This window comes from Scatophagus argus, chromosome 3, assembly GCF_020382885.2.
Source record: "Scatophagus argus isolate fScaArg1 chromosome 3, fScaArg1.pri, whole genome shotgun sequence".
In the NCBI taxonomy this organism is placed as follows: domain Eukaryota; kingdom Metazoa; phylum Chordata; class Actinopteri; family Scatophagidae; genus Scatophagus; species Scatophagus argus.
In genome coordinates, this window is record NC_058495.1 from 8,558,223 (window position 1) to 8,575,087 (window position 16,865).

Below are 16,865 nucleotides of genomic sequence, written 5' to 3' on the forward strand. Positions count from 1 at the left end.
TCAATATTAAATGGAGTTTAACAGCCGGGTCAGCGACAGGGTAGTGTTTATTTGGTATTCACATAGACTCACTCATTCTGTCACTCATCCTAAATTTTTTATTTTCACGCCACTGTATTATTTATCAAGAAACTGCCTACCTCTGCAGTTATGGTGTAATGGAGTTTTGTTCACACAGGATGTAACAAAAATTAGACTGCTGTTATCTGATCAGAGCTGTTGGAAAATAAATTTATTCACAGTTTTACAAACAAGGATTTGAAATTATTTGTACATTTTGAGGATAGTTTTGTACTGGCGAAATGTCAGCAAGATTGTACTTAAAGTTTAATTTCATCCATTTCTGCACAACCTTTCTGGACAACAATACTGTAGTTTACCTGCAACCACCTGTTGAGCCTTTCCTTCACTTTTGCTTTTGCACCTGTGGATTTGGAAATGCAAATCAGTGTCATACACATTTTTAATAATAACAGCTATGGTTGGGTGCGTTGTGCAGCGTGTTCACACTTTGTTAATTGGTCATGTTTGTGTTTGTTTGATTACAGATCTGAGAATGTGTATGCATGTATGAGTGTGTGTGTGTGCATGTGTGTTTGTCCTCTGACAATGAGGCTGAAACTCGTGCTACTGTAGTGCTCACTGACAGCCAAGCGACATGGCTCTAATAAAATAAGATTGAGGCCCATTAAACACTTTGCTACTTTCACCTTGTTTTATTTTATCAGCAGTAAAAAAAATGTGAAAAGCTTCACATATTCAGTATCTATACAAATACTGCAAACATTAGTTACAAAGAAGGGCAGCGTGGTGGTGCAGTGCGGTGGTTCGGACTTTCAGCAGGAAGGTTCAGACCAGGGCCTTTCTGCTTGTAGTTTGCATGTTGTTCCTGTGTCCGTGTGTGTGTTCCTTCCTGGCACACCAGTGACTCTAAATTTACCAGTAGGTGTGAATGTGCACATGAATGGTTTGTTTGTCTCGATATATCAGCCCTATGATGAACTAGTGACCTGTCCGGGGTGTATCCCACCTCTCTCTCTCTCAGTGTCAGCTGGGACAGGCTCCAGCCCATCTGCGACCCTGCACTGGATAAGCAATGATAAATAAATGATGGATGGATTAGTTACAAAGGAGGTTCTAAAATATTTGTCTTACTAAATTTATTTAAGCAGGGGACCATGGCCAAACAGAAGACTTTGTTTAAGCTGCCACGTTGCTCAGCTGTAGCTGAACATTTCCGCTTTTGAGGGCAGAAAAAGGTGAAAGTCTAAACTGAAAACCATCAGTCAATAAAAGTAACAAACAACAACCTTCATGATTTTCATGAGTCCTCTCATTGCAACTTGTGACTTACTGCTGTACTAATTCATTTGCTACAGCAAATTAAGGAGCATGAAAGAAAAGTTCATTTAATTAAGGTTAAATTCAGTTATTTCATGGATTGTATAAATTAGTGGCGTGTTTTATTGTCAGTGGTGGTATTTCTTATTACATACTGAATGTAATCACATCTGGATTTATCAAATCTGTTTCAGGCTAATGTTAGATGATGTCTTTACAACTGGCCTGACTCTGTTATTGCAGCCAGTGTCAGCACCTAAACTTTTTCAGTTTTTCATTGAAACATCACTTTTGTTTCAGTGCAGTTGATTTGAATTCAGTTATAAACTTCTTAGGCAGCTGAACATGACAAACTCCTCTGTACCTAATTGCAAGAAAATGGCAGATAATGCAGTTTACATTAGTACTGTAGTTCCTCTGAGATGTGTTGTTTGCAGTCCACTTTGTGCACATGTACAACACAGCACTTCAAATCCACAGTGGAAAGCAGACGTGGTGTGTGACAGTTATTGGAGGCGGTCAGACTGAGCTCGCACTTCATAACCTTGGGTCCACTTCTTTCAGCACTTACTGTAATATTTCACTTCCTCGCTAACCTTTTCATTGTTTGAGCAGGAGTGCACAAACAATGAATCAGTTCTGCCTGCGGCAAGTCATTTTGTTTGGTTTTGCCCTGGATTTTAATGGCAGCTGCTGTCGGACACGTGACTCCGGCTGAGCTCCTGTGTCGATGGTTGTAATGATGCTGGAAATGTTGTGGCAGACTCAGATATCACAGTTGGATGTTGACAATGATGGTTATCATCACAAGCCTAATGGAAGTCTAAAAGATGCAAGATCCAGGATGTGGGATAATAGAGTTCGTCCAGTGATGGCTGCACTTTCACTATTCTGCTATTATTGTAGAAAAAGCACTCGCACAGCCCTATTTTGTGGATGGAACAATGTGTTGTCATAATGACCAGCTGCCGTTATCATCAAACAGTACTGACATCTGCAGTGTGTCACTTAACAGAGCCACAACACTCATCTTTCTGCTGGTCAGTTTTCACCATGACCTTCCTGACCTCCTTCTCTTGTCTTTTTAGCCATACGTAAAAACACATTTAATATCAAGGGCGCTCGCGTGGGAGCCCGGCCTGGTTGAGTTGAACATTAGAAAGTGTTTAGGTGTGTCTGTGTGTGTGTGTCACAGGTAACCCAAAGAAGCATGTAGACAAAATGAGCTATATAAATACCCTGTGTAAGTGTTCATGGTATAGAAATGAAATGAAATGCAGATGAATGCATCTTGTGTAGATGCCAACACGGGACTGAGCTGCTGCTGCTCTGCTAACACGCTAACATTAAAATGATTAATGGCATGTTTCTCCAGCTGCATGAACTTGCAGTCGTGTGTGTGTGTGTACGTATGTCATAGTCCCCCTTATTGTGCGTACATGCGTTGTATCTAGTTCGTGTGTACGTGACCATTTCTCTGTCAGTCTGGGGGACAGATGTGATAATCATCATCCCAAATCTCTCTCATCTCTCTTTCAGCGCTCAATGTCATAACCTGATTTGTCTCGCTCTACTGTTTTTTTTGTTTGTTTTTTTCTTTTTTTTTTGCCTGTGTGAAATGAAGGCAGCTGGCAGCACGAGAAAAAAAATGGGAGATGGCAATAATGACGTGGAAAGGAGCCTTGTGTGCCGCCGCCTCTTCCTGCTCCGGGCAGCAAATTTAGCAGTGTTAGCAGTCAGGCAGTTGTCCAGCGTGCAGCATGTGATAGCTGATATTTTGTGAATTAGGGTCCAGGGCAGAGAGTTTATCTGTTTGGACTATGAGACAGACAAACAGTGTAATCCCAAGCATCATTACATCATCCTCCGTCAGCAGCCCTCCCCTCACCCATCATTCATCCATATTCCCAAGGTCAGTTGGGTAACATCCTGGAAGTGCTGATAATTTGAGAGATTGACGTTCCTGCAGGGATGCATCATGATGTTACCGTAAGATTAATGGATCACAGATTGATTGGTTGGTGATGTCACTGGATAACAAAAGATTAAGTTAAGGTGCACCTGCAGGCTGTGTGAGCAGTCAGGAGGAATTGGGTTGTATGGGATCTCATCATGCTTCCATCCTGCAGCCAGAATGTCACAATGTCTTCTTTCCCGAGCTTTATTTCATTAAATTGACGTTAAATTGAATGTTTTTGCATTCTCGGCCACAGAAGTGTGATTCATTCTTGAAGTGTGTAGTAAAATGACGTCTCTAAATCAATTTCAGTTTGGGAGAGGAAATGCAGTTTTGTTAAGCCAATTAAACAAAATCTGGTATTTGAAATAGAAAAATTTCTCAGTTGTTTTAGATAAAGCTGCTTCATTAATATGTTTTTCCCCTTCTCTCTTTCCACCAGTCCGCTACCTGCTGAAAAATAATGTGAGTCCAGACCTCTGCAATGAAGACGGTCTCACTGCCCTGCATCAGGTAACGTTATCTGACTGTGTCTACACCTGTTTGTCTCTCTGCTCTTTTTGTCTTTCTCTCAGCGTCTTTCCCTGAAACTTAGCCTCTAATAACTAATTAGTTGTCAGTTGCATGTCAGACACCTTCGTCTTGTTAAGACTACAAAATCTCACTTCAAAAAAGGATCTGCTTTTTCCGTCTGTGTGATGTATTCCTGAGTTTATCCTGGTCTGTCTGATATTCCACAACTAATTTGTTTTGCCTCTGTGGAGCAGTAAAACATTGTGACTCCCTTCTTTTTAAAACTTTTATTAGTTCCGACTTCACCATTAGCATCCATGTCTTTATGGAAATATAATTAAGTCATTTCCTGGTGTGATTAGTTTGCAGCAGTGGGAACTAAAGGCCTTGTGGAGGAGAATAATGTGCTGAGGGTCTATGACAGTGAAAAAATGATTTTTAATAGTGAGGAAATGAGTTCAGTATTGGGGAAATCGGTCCATTTTGATGTAGCAAGCTGATAGAGGAGGATCAGGCCTATTTTCACTAGCTAATTAGAGCCATTACTTGCATGATAATCAAAGCTTCCGCCTCACCAAAATCAAACTACTTTTCAGTTATCTGTGTAACTAATGAATCATTGCATGTATTGTTTTTTCACACATCAACCAGCCGTTGCTTTGAAATGTGTTTTTTCCTTCATCCTTCCAACTGTCACCGCAGTGCAAGAGACTGGACCGGTATACAAAAATTTGTTTACATTTTATCTTTTCTTCACTGTCTTATATAGGACTAATGTGCAATGAATTCAGGGTAAAAATAACATTTCTCAGAATAACAATCATGGCTGACCGAACAATTGCATCAAACTGCTTATAGCTCTGCTCACTCCAGCAGAAAATGTTTAGCTTCAGGAAGAATTCAGCCGCTCAGTGCAGTGCAGACCTGTGGCGACACTATTACAAGATACTGTGTCTTTTTACCATGGCGGGACTGGCAGTGCTTCTGCTAACTCACCAGTCAGACTCAGGATAGTTTCTGTGGACAAATGAAAATGACCATGATGTCCTCACTGCAGTATATCTCGCACAGGTTACTGCTCTCCCTAAATAGTCTATCTTTTCTCATTATTCGCTCCACAAAATTGTTAGCAGGCCTCAAATTATTTGCTCTATTTTTGTCATTTGGTGCCACTGGTCAGCAGGGCTCATTAATTGTTAGCAGATTGAAGTAGTTTGTTAGAAAACAGTGCCAATAGAACTAATACAAATCCATGCCAGATTTTGTTGTAAAAATTCAGACCAACGTGCAAACACTAACAAGCTTACACTTACTAGTTGCCCAGAGAGTAAGCTCAGAATCTTGTTTTTGTCCTTAAACTCACATCAAGATCCAGACAGCATCTTCATGGGCAGAGGGGGACATGTTTACAGTGTAAAAGACACCAAGCAGCTCTTCATATTGAAGCATTTCCAAAGGATGTGATGCTCATTTATTTCCTCAGTTTCGTATCTTCCTTTCATCCTTCCTGGCCTCCTCTCCTCTCTTTGTCTCTCTCTTCAGTTGAACCTCTGACAGTTTATGTCCTCTCTCCTTGTTTACCTCTTTTTGCTGCGCCTCAGCTAACACAGCCATGTCTTTTTTTCCCCCCCTTGGCAGCTCAAAGCCTAATATTCAGCCTCCTGCTGGGAGGCAGAGAAATGAGCAGAGGGAGAGAAAATTGAAGCCCATCAGTCGCCACCGGTATAGCTGGTGTTTTTAAAAACTGTGGGAGGCTGACTGCCAAGAGATCAGATTGACCTTTCAGCTTTGAAAGTGTGTGTACCCGATAATCTGCGATTTGGATGGGTCAGTCTGCACACTGTCCTCAAGATGAGACCTTTTCACTTCTGCTAAAGTTTGACAAATACCACCATACACACACATATGCAGATGGTGGGACATAATATAGACAAGAATGGGGAATTCATACATGTAAACACACACACACACACAATATGACTGAGGGTGAGATAAATGAAAGGAAGAGAGAGTGCGTGTGTGTGTGCGTGTGTGTGGGTGGGTGTTTCTCTAAATAAGATGTCACACCGTGGATTGGTCTCAGCTCACTAGTTTGAGACATTAATCAATACATGGCTTACAGGGGAACTGTATGTGCCAGAACACACACGCACGCGCACACACACACACATCCATGCTCACTTCAGTATTTACTGTGTCAACCCTTAAGAAGAAGTCAGTGTTTAACGAAAGGACAGACGAATATTCATTTTTCAGTTGGTTGGCTCGATCTCATGGGACAATGTGAAGGACAAATGGAGGCCTTTTGTTCAATGAACGCATGTATTTGTGTTTGGATTTTGTGTGTGAAGCCGTGTTCAGACCGTCATTAGTTCTGCATCAAAAACACAATCTACTCATTAATTTCTCAGTGAGACCGCTGTGATGGAAACATGGGTCCTAAAGCAGAGGAGTCGGGGTTGTAACGAGGGCTTGTGCCATCGTTTGCATTGTGATGTTGTTACAGTCTGGACGAATGAGAAACTTAGAGGCAATTAAATCACCACAGTTAAAGAGCGAGTGTGGACAGCTGCTTAGGTTTAAAAACGAAAGCTAATCTGTTGTGTGTGAGTAAAAAAAAAAAAGGCAATATCACTATCCAAATGTTTTGAAGCTAGCGAACTGACATCAGCTAACACATAAACCGAGACGTTAACATGGAAGCCAGGCTCATTCATTGATTATTTTGTTACCTCAAACTAAAAACTTTGATAGTTGACACAGCTGACTGCCCAGTAACATTCAGTCAATGGTAGCCAATTTATATGCTTAGTCAACATTAGGTTTCACCCAGCTAGCATACATTAATGGCAGGGTCGTGCACCTTCACGTGTCTCTTCATGTCGTTGTTCATGTCGCCATCTGCCTTTCTACAGCACTCTGTTTTTCCCTTTTTGCCTGAGCGTGTTTTTTTCTTTCTTTTGTGACCAAACGACCGAACCCTTTTTGCGTCATGTTGTCGTCATTAATGCGCTGTTGGTTTTGGAACAGCATCATCTTGGATTCTGGAATCTGCACATGTCACATCAATCTTCACACATCAGTCAATGAATGGGATGCACTGTTTATATTTTGTCCCACTGGGGAAAAATATGCATTCTTTGGACGTTCAATATAACCCATATATTTTATTCTCGTCTTTTCTCGTCAGTGAAGCAACATGTACATTTCATAATAGTTTTCATTATCGAGGATCTATTTTTAGCTTTTCAGAGTCTCGTTTTAGTCACAGAAAATGGTCGTTGATGAACATTTTTGGTTAGCAAAATTAACGCCGCATTACTGCACATTGTAGAGCATAACTACCTTGAGCACCCGTTGAGTTGAGGTTTGAGGTCAGTGATGTCTCATGTTGTTCCATATTTTGTCAAGTCACAGCTTTTATCTGGCGCTGAGTTCTTCTTTGTTTTACTTCTGTAACTCCGGAAGGTGTGGCTGAGTGCACATGATGGCCCAGAACATCAGCAGACTGCCAGAGTCACACTTAAAAACATTTACTTCAATGATTCAACCACTCAAATATTTATGCAGAGATGACAGAGACGGAGACAGACATGACTGAGGCAGTCTTTTAACTTGTCCTGCAATGGATTTGAGCTGTGAAGTTATGAGACTGCATTCCTGTGTGATCCCAGACTTTTCATCAGTCATTCAGCTTTCCATTACTTCAGGGTTTTGAGGACCTTATACTGAGACCTGACAGCCTTTCAGTACCATACTTTTGCTGTCTAAGCTCATAAAAAAATTCTCAAACTGTCACTGTAGTCTATCTTGCCACCTGCACCATTCCTTATTAATATGTTTTGATGCATTTGCAAGTGCCAAAAGAATTGATCAAGTGTTGATGCCATGGTAGACATTATGTGAAGGAGAGTGACAGGAGGGGTAAGAAAATGAGTTTAAGCTGTACCTGAACCCAGAAATGATCCACCGTACTTTAGCTGCTTGTCACAGCAGGGACTCAATTCATTTAGCCTTTTAGATTTAATGCTATACTTTACATTTTGAGTTCCTGCACTCTTTCAATGTTCATGATTTGCATATCATCTCTCGTAGAATTTAAAGCCCTTTTACCTTTTTAACCATCCACATTCTCAGCTCTCAGGCTCACTTCCTGCTCTTGCTCACTTAGCCCTCAGCATTTCAGTGCCAGCTCTGCCACTGACGGTCCTTGTGGCACTGTCCCTCGTCAAATTTCAGCCATGCAGTCAAATTCTTAGCTCTGTTTCCTTGTCATTTTGCTCCTCAACCTGGACCACAGTTCTCTCAGCCCACTTACAGATCCCAGCAAGACTGTTGCTGTTGTTTTCCAACCACAATAATCTGAGCCTTTGTCAGGGCCACACTCCCATTCTTGTGCTCATGAAAGGCACATTATTTCCTTGCTTGCCACATTGTCTTGTCGCCTAGACAAGAAGGGGGATGCTAGGAGTTTAGTTTAGTGGCTAGTTAGCTTGTGGGTGCAAGTATGTGAGTTTTTGTTTTTGAAGTGTCTTGTTCTTGTTATTTTTATGAGGATGCTCATTTTTCTCAAATTAGTTCATTTCTTCAAGCTTGCCAATTACCAGACAGACACCGGTAACCTACTCTCTGAATAACCATCTCTGTGTAACAAGATGCATAATTTGGCAATTTAATACCGCTTCACACACTGACACACATACACACACACGATAATATAAGGAAATTTGTGACTCATCCTCTTCTGTCTTTTAGTTCTGTTGCTTTAATCTGTTGCTTTTGCTGTTCTTTTGACATAGATTACAGGGGACCCCCCCACACACACACACCAAAAAAAAATAAATAAATAAATAAAAAATCAAAACACAGCCTCCACAAAGTACCACTTCTGCTTTTGGCAGCTTTAGAAGACACTCACAGTCATTTACAGTAAAGGCCTTTAACACCAAGTTCTTATTTACACTTCTGAAAGGCTGTGGGTCCTTTCATGCCGATTGCTTTAGAAGAGATTCAGTAAAAAGAGAAACCTCTAGGCGAACTTTCTGTTGTGCTCTGTGACTGCAACCAGAAAGTCCATACCGAAGCCTTCGTGTCTTTCCCCTTTTTTTCTTTTCATGCCACTGGCCTCCTTGTAGTATCAAGTAGCTCTTTTTCCTCTTTAAATAAACACCACAGAGATCTATTCCACAATCATGTAACATCCTCCATTTAAATGGTAGGGACAGGCAGATATTTTAACATGAAAGCGTAGCATATCGGCAGAGGTTGAAAACATACATTATTCAGTCTGACAGTCTGATTTCATTGTATTCATGTTGCTCTGTTTTGAAATTAGAAATTTGAAAATAATAGTTATTAATAAGAAATAATTATATGTTTGCATCACCAACCCAAAGCATTGGTATTTGACGACAGTGAGCATGTCTTCACCCAGAAAGGAAAGCCACTATTTATACATTTGTGCAACTTTGCCCACAGGCTCATTCGTTCACCTCAGATGATTAGAATACCTTGCTGAACTACAGTGTATTCACTTCTTGTTTTACTTTTGAGATAAAATCACTGAAAGGTTGAGCCCAGGAAACTCACAGTCCAATAGCATGTGTGCACATCTTCTCAGCTGATGCTACTCAGCGTCAGACGTGGCGCTGTGAAGGGCCACTGATTAGAAAAGCACAGAATGCTGCTAAATCATAATGCATAATAGACATTATGATATTCCACGCCTTTGCTTTAGGAAATCTTTATGACCTCCTCAAATATTATTTTTCCCCTGAGTCCTACCCTTCTGTCTTGGATCTGTAATCTGCTACATCCTGAAACAGAAATTTCTGTGAGCATAGTTCTGCATGGGTGGATTGTTTTTCCAACCAGGGAAACAGCTGTCCACAAGTCTATTAATTTGACATTTGGGCAGTGACTTTGAGATGTGCAACCAGGCCACATATTACCAACATATATTTTCTGCTGGTTTCTTTCAGATCTGTACATCACACAAATCGAGCTGCTAAAATGATCAGGTCAGATGTATCATTTCTTCAGGACATGTTTTGTAAACAGGAGCTCAGTAGTTGGTAGTTGGTCTGTAACTCATAAAAACAATGTAAAAATCAAACTCGCCCAGATATTAAAAAAAAAAATATGCACAACAGTTCTCATGTAAAGAAAAAACAAAAGGAAAAAAAATAAAAAATTCAGACCTGTGTGTAAAAGACAATGTGGTAATGTTCACGTCCATACTCCTCACTGTGACTAAAATGTTACTCACAGGATGTGTGTGTCAGCCAGTAAATGTTTCCAGTCAGTCAGCAGTTGTGTTTTCTGTGCATTTATTTCAGCTCTTATCTGTCTTCCTGCTATTCGTCCTTTGCTATCTGTGAAGTAATTTCATTTCCTCTCTACTGTTGTATATTAATTTATGTACTCCCCCACACTCCTGTCAGAGCCCCCTTATCAGAGTAGCTTTGGCAGGCGAAGCGACAATACTTCAGTAAACACACACGCAACTCCTTGCGTCATTGTGGTCTAATAGTTTGTTTTTAAATCATTTAAGCATGCAGATTTTTTTTTCAGGTGACAGGAAGGCACAGACAGATGGAGTGCAGGTGACTGAGAGGGCAGATTGAGGTTTTGCTGTAAGGCCAGTGGGGATGTAACCACTAAATCATCTCACAGTCACATCTGCTCACCTTGACGCAAAATAGAATTGTCTGATTTCAGTTTTAACACTCCATCCTCATTGCTACCAGGATATTTATAGTCAGAAAAGTGGCACTCACTGTTTGCTCGCATATCTAATTCTCATTCTGATGTGATAATGTGGTTATATTAGATAAATTGGTCTGTTACTGGTGCTGTTTGCCTGCTAACCGTACCAAAATCACAATCTCAGTCAAATTCTAAATATAAATCATATCAGTCAAGGTGACTTTTGTCTGTCCTCTGATCTATCAAGCCCTTCTCTTTCTTGGCATTTCCATCCTGTGGGTTTATATTCATGTTTGCGCCTCTCTCTGTATTACTGTCTGACTCGCTCCTGTTCTCACACACTGAAACCTCTGCTGATGACTGCTCTTCAGCTCATCCTCCATGCAAATCCAAAAAAAAAAAAAGAAAAAGCCTTCTTGGCACACCTCAACTTCTCAGGGTTTATCTGGTGAGCATGTACAATCAGGGGATTTGAAGATGAGTGTAAAAAGTGAAAAGTTTTTTTAGAAACTCCTAAAAAGAAGTTTATTAATCAACACAACAGATGCTAAACAGCATCTCTAAATTAACTCTTAGCCAGGCTTCAAAGTGAATGCAGGAGAGAAAAACAGTCAGGAGCCCCTTTGAGATACGCATTCGGTTATGTAATAGCAATCTTCCATATTGGTCTCATGTCTGAATGAGCTCTTGACAATTTTAGTAGGTTACACCAAGCAACATTTCTGTCACACTTTCAGCACCACAAGTCTGAATTAAATGTTGTCAGATTAACGTGGAGAGTCGAGCCGATGAAGCCAGCAATGTGACTTATTTCATGCCTGAAAGTACAAGTGGACCAGAAACACCCAGGACCCAGGTCACCTGAGGACTACTGCTCTGCAAGTCACAGTGAATGTATTCACCCATCTGTGCATCTTAATAATGACATTTTCGTGAATCGGTGACTCGTGCTTAGCTTTATTGTTTAATTATTATTGGTCACTTTACAAACTACAGATCCTGGTGTTGCTGGTGTCAAGATGTCACCTTTTTATTCTAGAGATAACCTTTGCTGCCTGAAAATGGAGGACGGTGTAAAGACATGCAGCTGGCATTATATGTTTATTATTAGGAAAATGTAGCTTTACAAAAGCCTTCCATTTCTCACTTTTTCTTACTTTACTTATGTCAGCTGAAGTTTGATGATGTTGCTCTGCTGTTAGATGGCAGAGGTTGCCTCATGCCTCTTTGATAAAGGCAAAGGTCATATAATACTTTATTATAAAAGGGCTTTCTCTGACAGAAATGTGGAGGAATTACTTTTCAACAGATCTCATATAATTCTTGTTATGTGTTGAATAAGTCTATAATAGGGTCGCAACAAACTATTTATTTTATATTTATTATATTTATTTATTTTCTATGTCTAAGCTAAACAGTTTTCCACAGCCGAAGGTGACATCTTCAAATGTCACATTAGGGCCCTCAGATCAAAGCCAAAACATATTTGATCTGCAATAACATGAAACACAGAAGAGCAGACTGTTAGAGGGACACTATTCAGTGATTATCAAAAAAGCTGCCAATTAATTTTGTGTGGATAGACTAATCTATTCAGCTCTAATGTATTTAATGTGAATTTATATCAGTTGGGAAGTTTGACAAACTTGTGGAAGATGCAGAGTCTTCAGAACAATCTGAAGGATGCTGTCAGTACACAGAAGTTCTACAGAGAGGCTTTAATATTTGTACTTGAGGATTTGGAAATTGACTTGGATGCTCGTGTGTGTTGGCTCTGTGTACAGTGTTTGCCATGTGTATTCACAATGCATGCTGGGATAGGCCGCTGCTTCTCGGAACCGTTAATTTATTTGGTTCTTTTTTTCTTTTTTTTGTTATTTGTTACCAACCTTTTTTCTCTCATCTTCCACCCACCATTTAAATCTTCAAGAAATGACTCGGTGGATGAAGTCATGATCACGATGGGATTAACAGCAGTCATTTTGTCGGAGGAGATTTTACATTTCATCATGACAGATGTCTCATTTTCATTTCAAAACAGAGACACAACACTCATGTGGTTTCTCGCTAAAGTGAAGGCGCTCTTTGGTGAAGACATGCAGCTGTTTCTGGGAGAAACGAAGGCTTTTTATGACAGCTCTGCATTAATATGTGATAAAACATAACACGTCATAGATCAGATTGAAACCCACAACTTTACCTGCACAAATAATAACTTAGACTCTTGCTGAAATGCCTCTCTCACACTTTTGCACTGAATCCCTCAGTTTTCTGATGATATCTGACCCTCCTACTGTGACAGAGACAAGTAATTCTTTGATTTCTCCTTCTTGTCCCCTTTTGTAGTTTTTCTTTCTTGTCTTCTCGGTCGTCTTTGCTCCGTGTCACAGCACTGCCACACTCACACCAATTAGCTGTGATGGAGAAAACTGCTGTTGCTGACAGCAGCTAGATTGGAGGACGGTTTACATGGAAAAAATTCTCCTTCCTCCCCACCCTATAATCACACCCAAGTTTAACAAGGAAAATACTTTCTGCCCCTCTTTGTCTTTGTCTCTCTGTCTCCATGGGTGGGTGTGAGTTATTGGTGCATTTCCAGTTTTGTCTTAGATCCAGGGAACAACCCACACAATGGGTGAAATGTCACAACGACTGTTTCCAAATTGGCTGAATGTGTGCTCAGTTTTGCACCCTGCAGTATGCTATTACACGACTTACGCAGAGATACAGCTTCACTTCTCAATGGACTTCCTTTTTGTCTGAGCTCTTGCTGACAAATGAGTCTCCTTTCATCGCTTTCTCGCAATGATTAAGGTGCTGAAGCGTACAGTGCGGCATCATTGCAGCACAGCTCAGTACACACGGGATGAAGTGTATGCTACATCAGACTGAGGGGAGCTTCTTTTGAGCCAGCGTTTCATTTTCCTCCAAATAAGAGAAAACTGTGGATCTCAGTCTGTTGCTAAGTTAAAGACAGCATGATACAGATATGTCTTTTAAAGTGTTAAGTCTGTTGCACCATTTTCTAATTATCATTTCAGCCTTTTTGCCTCCTTTATTTAATTATTTCTTGCTCTGTGTGTCCCACCTTGAAATACTACTTCCTTCTATCTAACTCAGTCTGGGGTTTTAAATGAGCAAGTGTATCAAAAATTAAACGAACGTCTCTTCTTTTTCACTCCCCCTCTCTTCCACTACAGTGTTGTATCGATAACTATGAGGAGATGGTAAAGATCCTTCTGGACAGAGGAGCCAGCGTCAACGCTCAGGACAATGAGCTGTGGACGCCGCTGCACGCCGCTGCCACGTGTGGCCATGCAGGACTGGTCAAGATCCTCATTGCACAGTAAGACATATAGATATGCCACACCAGGGTTTCCTGTAGCCATTTATAGTGAAGATGCCTGGTCCTACCTGGAACAAAAAACACCTACACTTCAGTCAAAAAGAATTAGAGTTGATGGTAGTTTGAACCATCATCTTGTAACTACATCAGTAATGTGTTTCTGAGTCAGCATAGAGGGTGACTGATCAGTTATGTTGGATGTTCCATAGTCAGTCAAAGTAAAACAATTCAGTCACAATCAGGTGCTGATGTATACGAAAAACTCACCAGGATAAAGTTAATTTGATAGTAAGAGCTCATTTTACCCCTCAGAGTCTGCGTTAAGTTGAAGTTGGTTGAAGTTGGTTTAGAGCTCATATTGACCTGCTGTCAGACAGAGGAGTGGGCAGGGCTTATGAAAGTATTCAAACTCACGTCCAATACGATTAATTGGACTTGAGTGTTATGTGTTACGTCAGACAAACTACATTTTTAATTACAATTTGCTTGGAGTTGATAATTTAGACAGCAGAATGAGAATTCGGCAAAACATCATTATGTTCCAGTAGAAATTAATATTGAATTATCATCCAGCCGCAAGACACGGACTGATTTACAAATGGAACAGATTGAGATGTTATTAGCTGTCTTTGTTATGTAAATTTAATTCATAATCCAATAATACTGCCTGCAGTTTTCTAGAGGCAAAAATTCCCATCATGTGTGGTCGCTTTCTCTGGTGACCCATTGGCACCTGTACACATGGAACAGACAGCATCTAGAGTTACATGAGCACATTGTCAACATGTTTATTTAATAAGTATTTAATAAGATTCTCTGATAATGACAGCATTCACACACACACACACACACACACACAGAGGCAGTTTCTGACTGTGGCCATAAAGAGCTGAATTAGAACAGAACAGAAACACACACACAAAATACGCAGACATGCTGCTGCCATCTGTTGACATGCACAACTTGTCAAGTCCTTCATCATATCACTGGGTCTCATTACTCAAGAAAGAATTTCATTGGCATCATCTATAGTGCATCAGCTGAGATTTATTTTGGCGTTCCTGTCCAAGGCTTTGAGTTATAGAACAGCTTTTCCTCAGGATCTTTGGATCTCACAAGTGATCAGAATATGAAATGCAGACGTGTTGGAGGATTACAAACATTGATTATGGAAACAGCCCTTTTACAAAATCTGAAAACATCTCAACATTAGATTTAGCTTTAATATTCCAAAAGTGTTGATGGTTGATCTGCTCGTCTCTCACAGCGGTGCAGACTTGCTGGCGGTCAACTCTGATGGGAACATGCCCTACGACCTGTGTGAAGATGACCCAACACTGGACATCATTGAGACGGCTATGGCCAACAGAGGTAGAGTATAAAGGTTTCATGAGAAAACCCAATAAATGCAGAACAGGACAGCATAAACATAGTGGATCTGTGGATCACAGTGGTTCTGCCAGTCATGGACTGGGTTTGCTGTTTAACATAACCCGTAACCCTACAAATTAAGACTAGTTAATGATCTGCTCCTTGGCTTTGAGTGTATGTGTGGTTAGTACTCTGGACGATAAGCCAATTAGCCGCAACAGCTTGTAACAGCCGCAGCTTACGTTAGCGTAGATAAACACACAGTTTAATCCAGTCCTCCAGTGTGTAAGTGTGAGACCATCGCTCTCACTTCTTCACCATGCACAGCGTTGGACATGTGGAGACAGTCCAAGCCTGACAGATCTGCCATGCCTTGTTACGATAGCTGAGTTATGGCTGGCTGTTCAGGGAAGGGGTTTAGCTAACGTGCAGTATTACATGTTTGTGTATATTTGCTAGTTGTCTTTGACCCTCAAACTCTCTCCTTACTTGTTACACACAGTACAAAACGTCCTTAACCTCTGAAGCAGGATGAGAGAGCCTTTGTGGCTTCCTGCACAGTTAAAAGTATGCCAACCACAGAAACAGATTGTTGAGGAAGATGGCAGCAGGGTGATGACCTCAGAGAGCACTTAGTGTCCCGTGCCGTTTGAGGACTGATACTTTGGGTGACTTCAGAGTTCTCTCACTCCCAGCAGGATGCAGATTGGGATACTGTGTATTCATGCTGTGTCACTGTAAACATTCATAGTCGACACAGTCTGTCTGTGTGACGTGACTGAGAAAGAGCTCAAGGGGATCCGCACTGACATGCTCATCAGTGAGGGAGGAAGGTTAACTCAAGCTGTGTTTCAGATCAGTTTGCATTTGTGTTCGTTTCATACAAAGAGGGTCACGGTGACAGAAAGCTTTATTTACACTAGAGTTAAATCACACTTGTCAAACCTTCTTAACGTAAGCTCTCGTCAATGTTTTGTTCTTGTTTCGTGGGAAACACTTATGTCTAAAGGCAAGTGTATGAACAAGCAGTTGGAAACAAAGCAGAATCTGTGGCTGTGGCAACTTGAGTTCAGAGAGGTACTGTTGTATGATTAGCCAGATCGACTGCTCAAATGTTGGGTTCAAAGGAATCATTCAATATTTTGGGAAATATTCTTACCCACTGTCTGGTGCATTTGTAGTTACAAGTTTCATTGGGATTTTAAATGATGTTCTCACATCAGCTGTCCTTTGGGAGCAGCTTGCATCCTATTCCTGTGTGAACACGGGTTTGTTTACACATGTGAGGCTGTGGGTTACTGTTGATTTAGCGTATGTGCATTTGAGAGAAGTAGCAGCGAGCACGAGAAGGTTTAAAAATACTGGAATTTTCCTCGGCCAAGGTGCCCTTCAGCATAATGGTAAATCCTGAATGCTTCAGTGGATCAGCTCACTGGTAAACAGGAGAAAACTGTGTGGAAGTGGGTTGGTGCTGGAGAGCGTCGTGAGTCCTCAGTCACATTTCCCTGTAATTAAAAGTCAGAAAAAGCCATGCTATGATAAGTGCTGTTTTTAAAACAAGTGCAAGGCTAATCATTTTCATAGCTTTGACAGTGAAACTGGGGCACATGACACCACATTGTGCGAGTT

General features: G+C 40.8%; 1 protein-coding gene across 3 annotated transcripts in view; it reads left to right on the plus strand.

Moving 5' to 3' along the window:
• The window catches only part of ppp1r16b (protein phosphatase 1, regulatory subunit 16B), a 74,329-nt gene that overhangs the window by 45,511 nt on the left and 11,953 nt on the right, over positions 1 to 16,865 (plus strand). For all 3 annotated transcript variants that reach the window (XM_046383217.1, XM_046383219.1, XM_046383218.1), the window contains exons 3-5: positions 3,741 to 3,811; positions 13,720 to 13,865; positions 15,133 to 15,236. In XM_046383217.1, the coding sequence (XP_046239173.1) occupies positions 3,741 to 3,811; positions 13,720 to 13,865; positions 15,133 to 15,236 (321 nt within the window). The remainder of the gene's footprint in view (positions 1 to 3,740; positions 3,812 to 13,719; positions 13,866 to 15,132; positions 15,237 to 16,865) is intronic.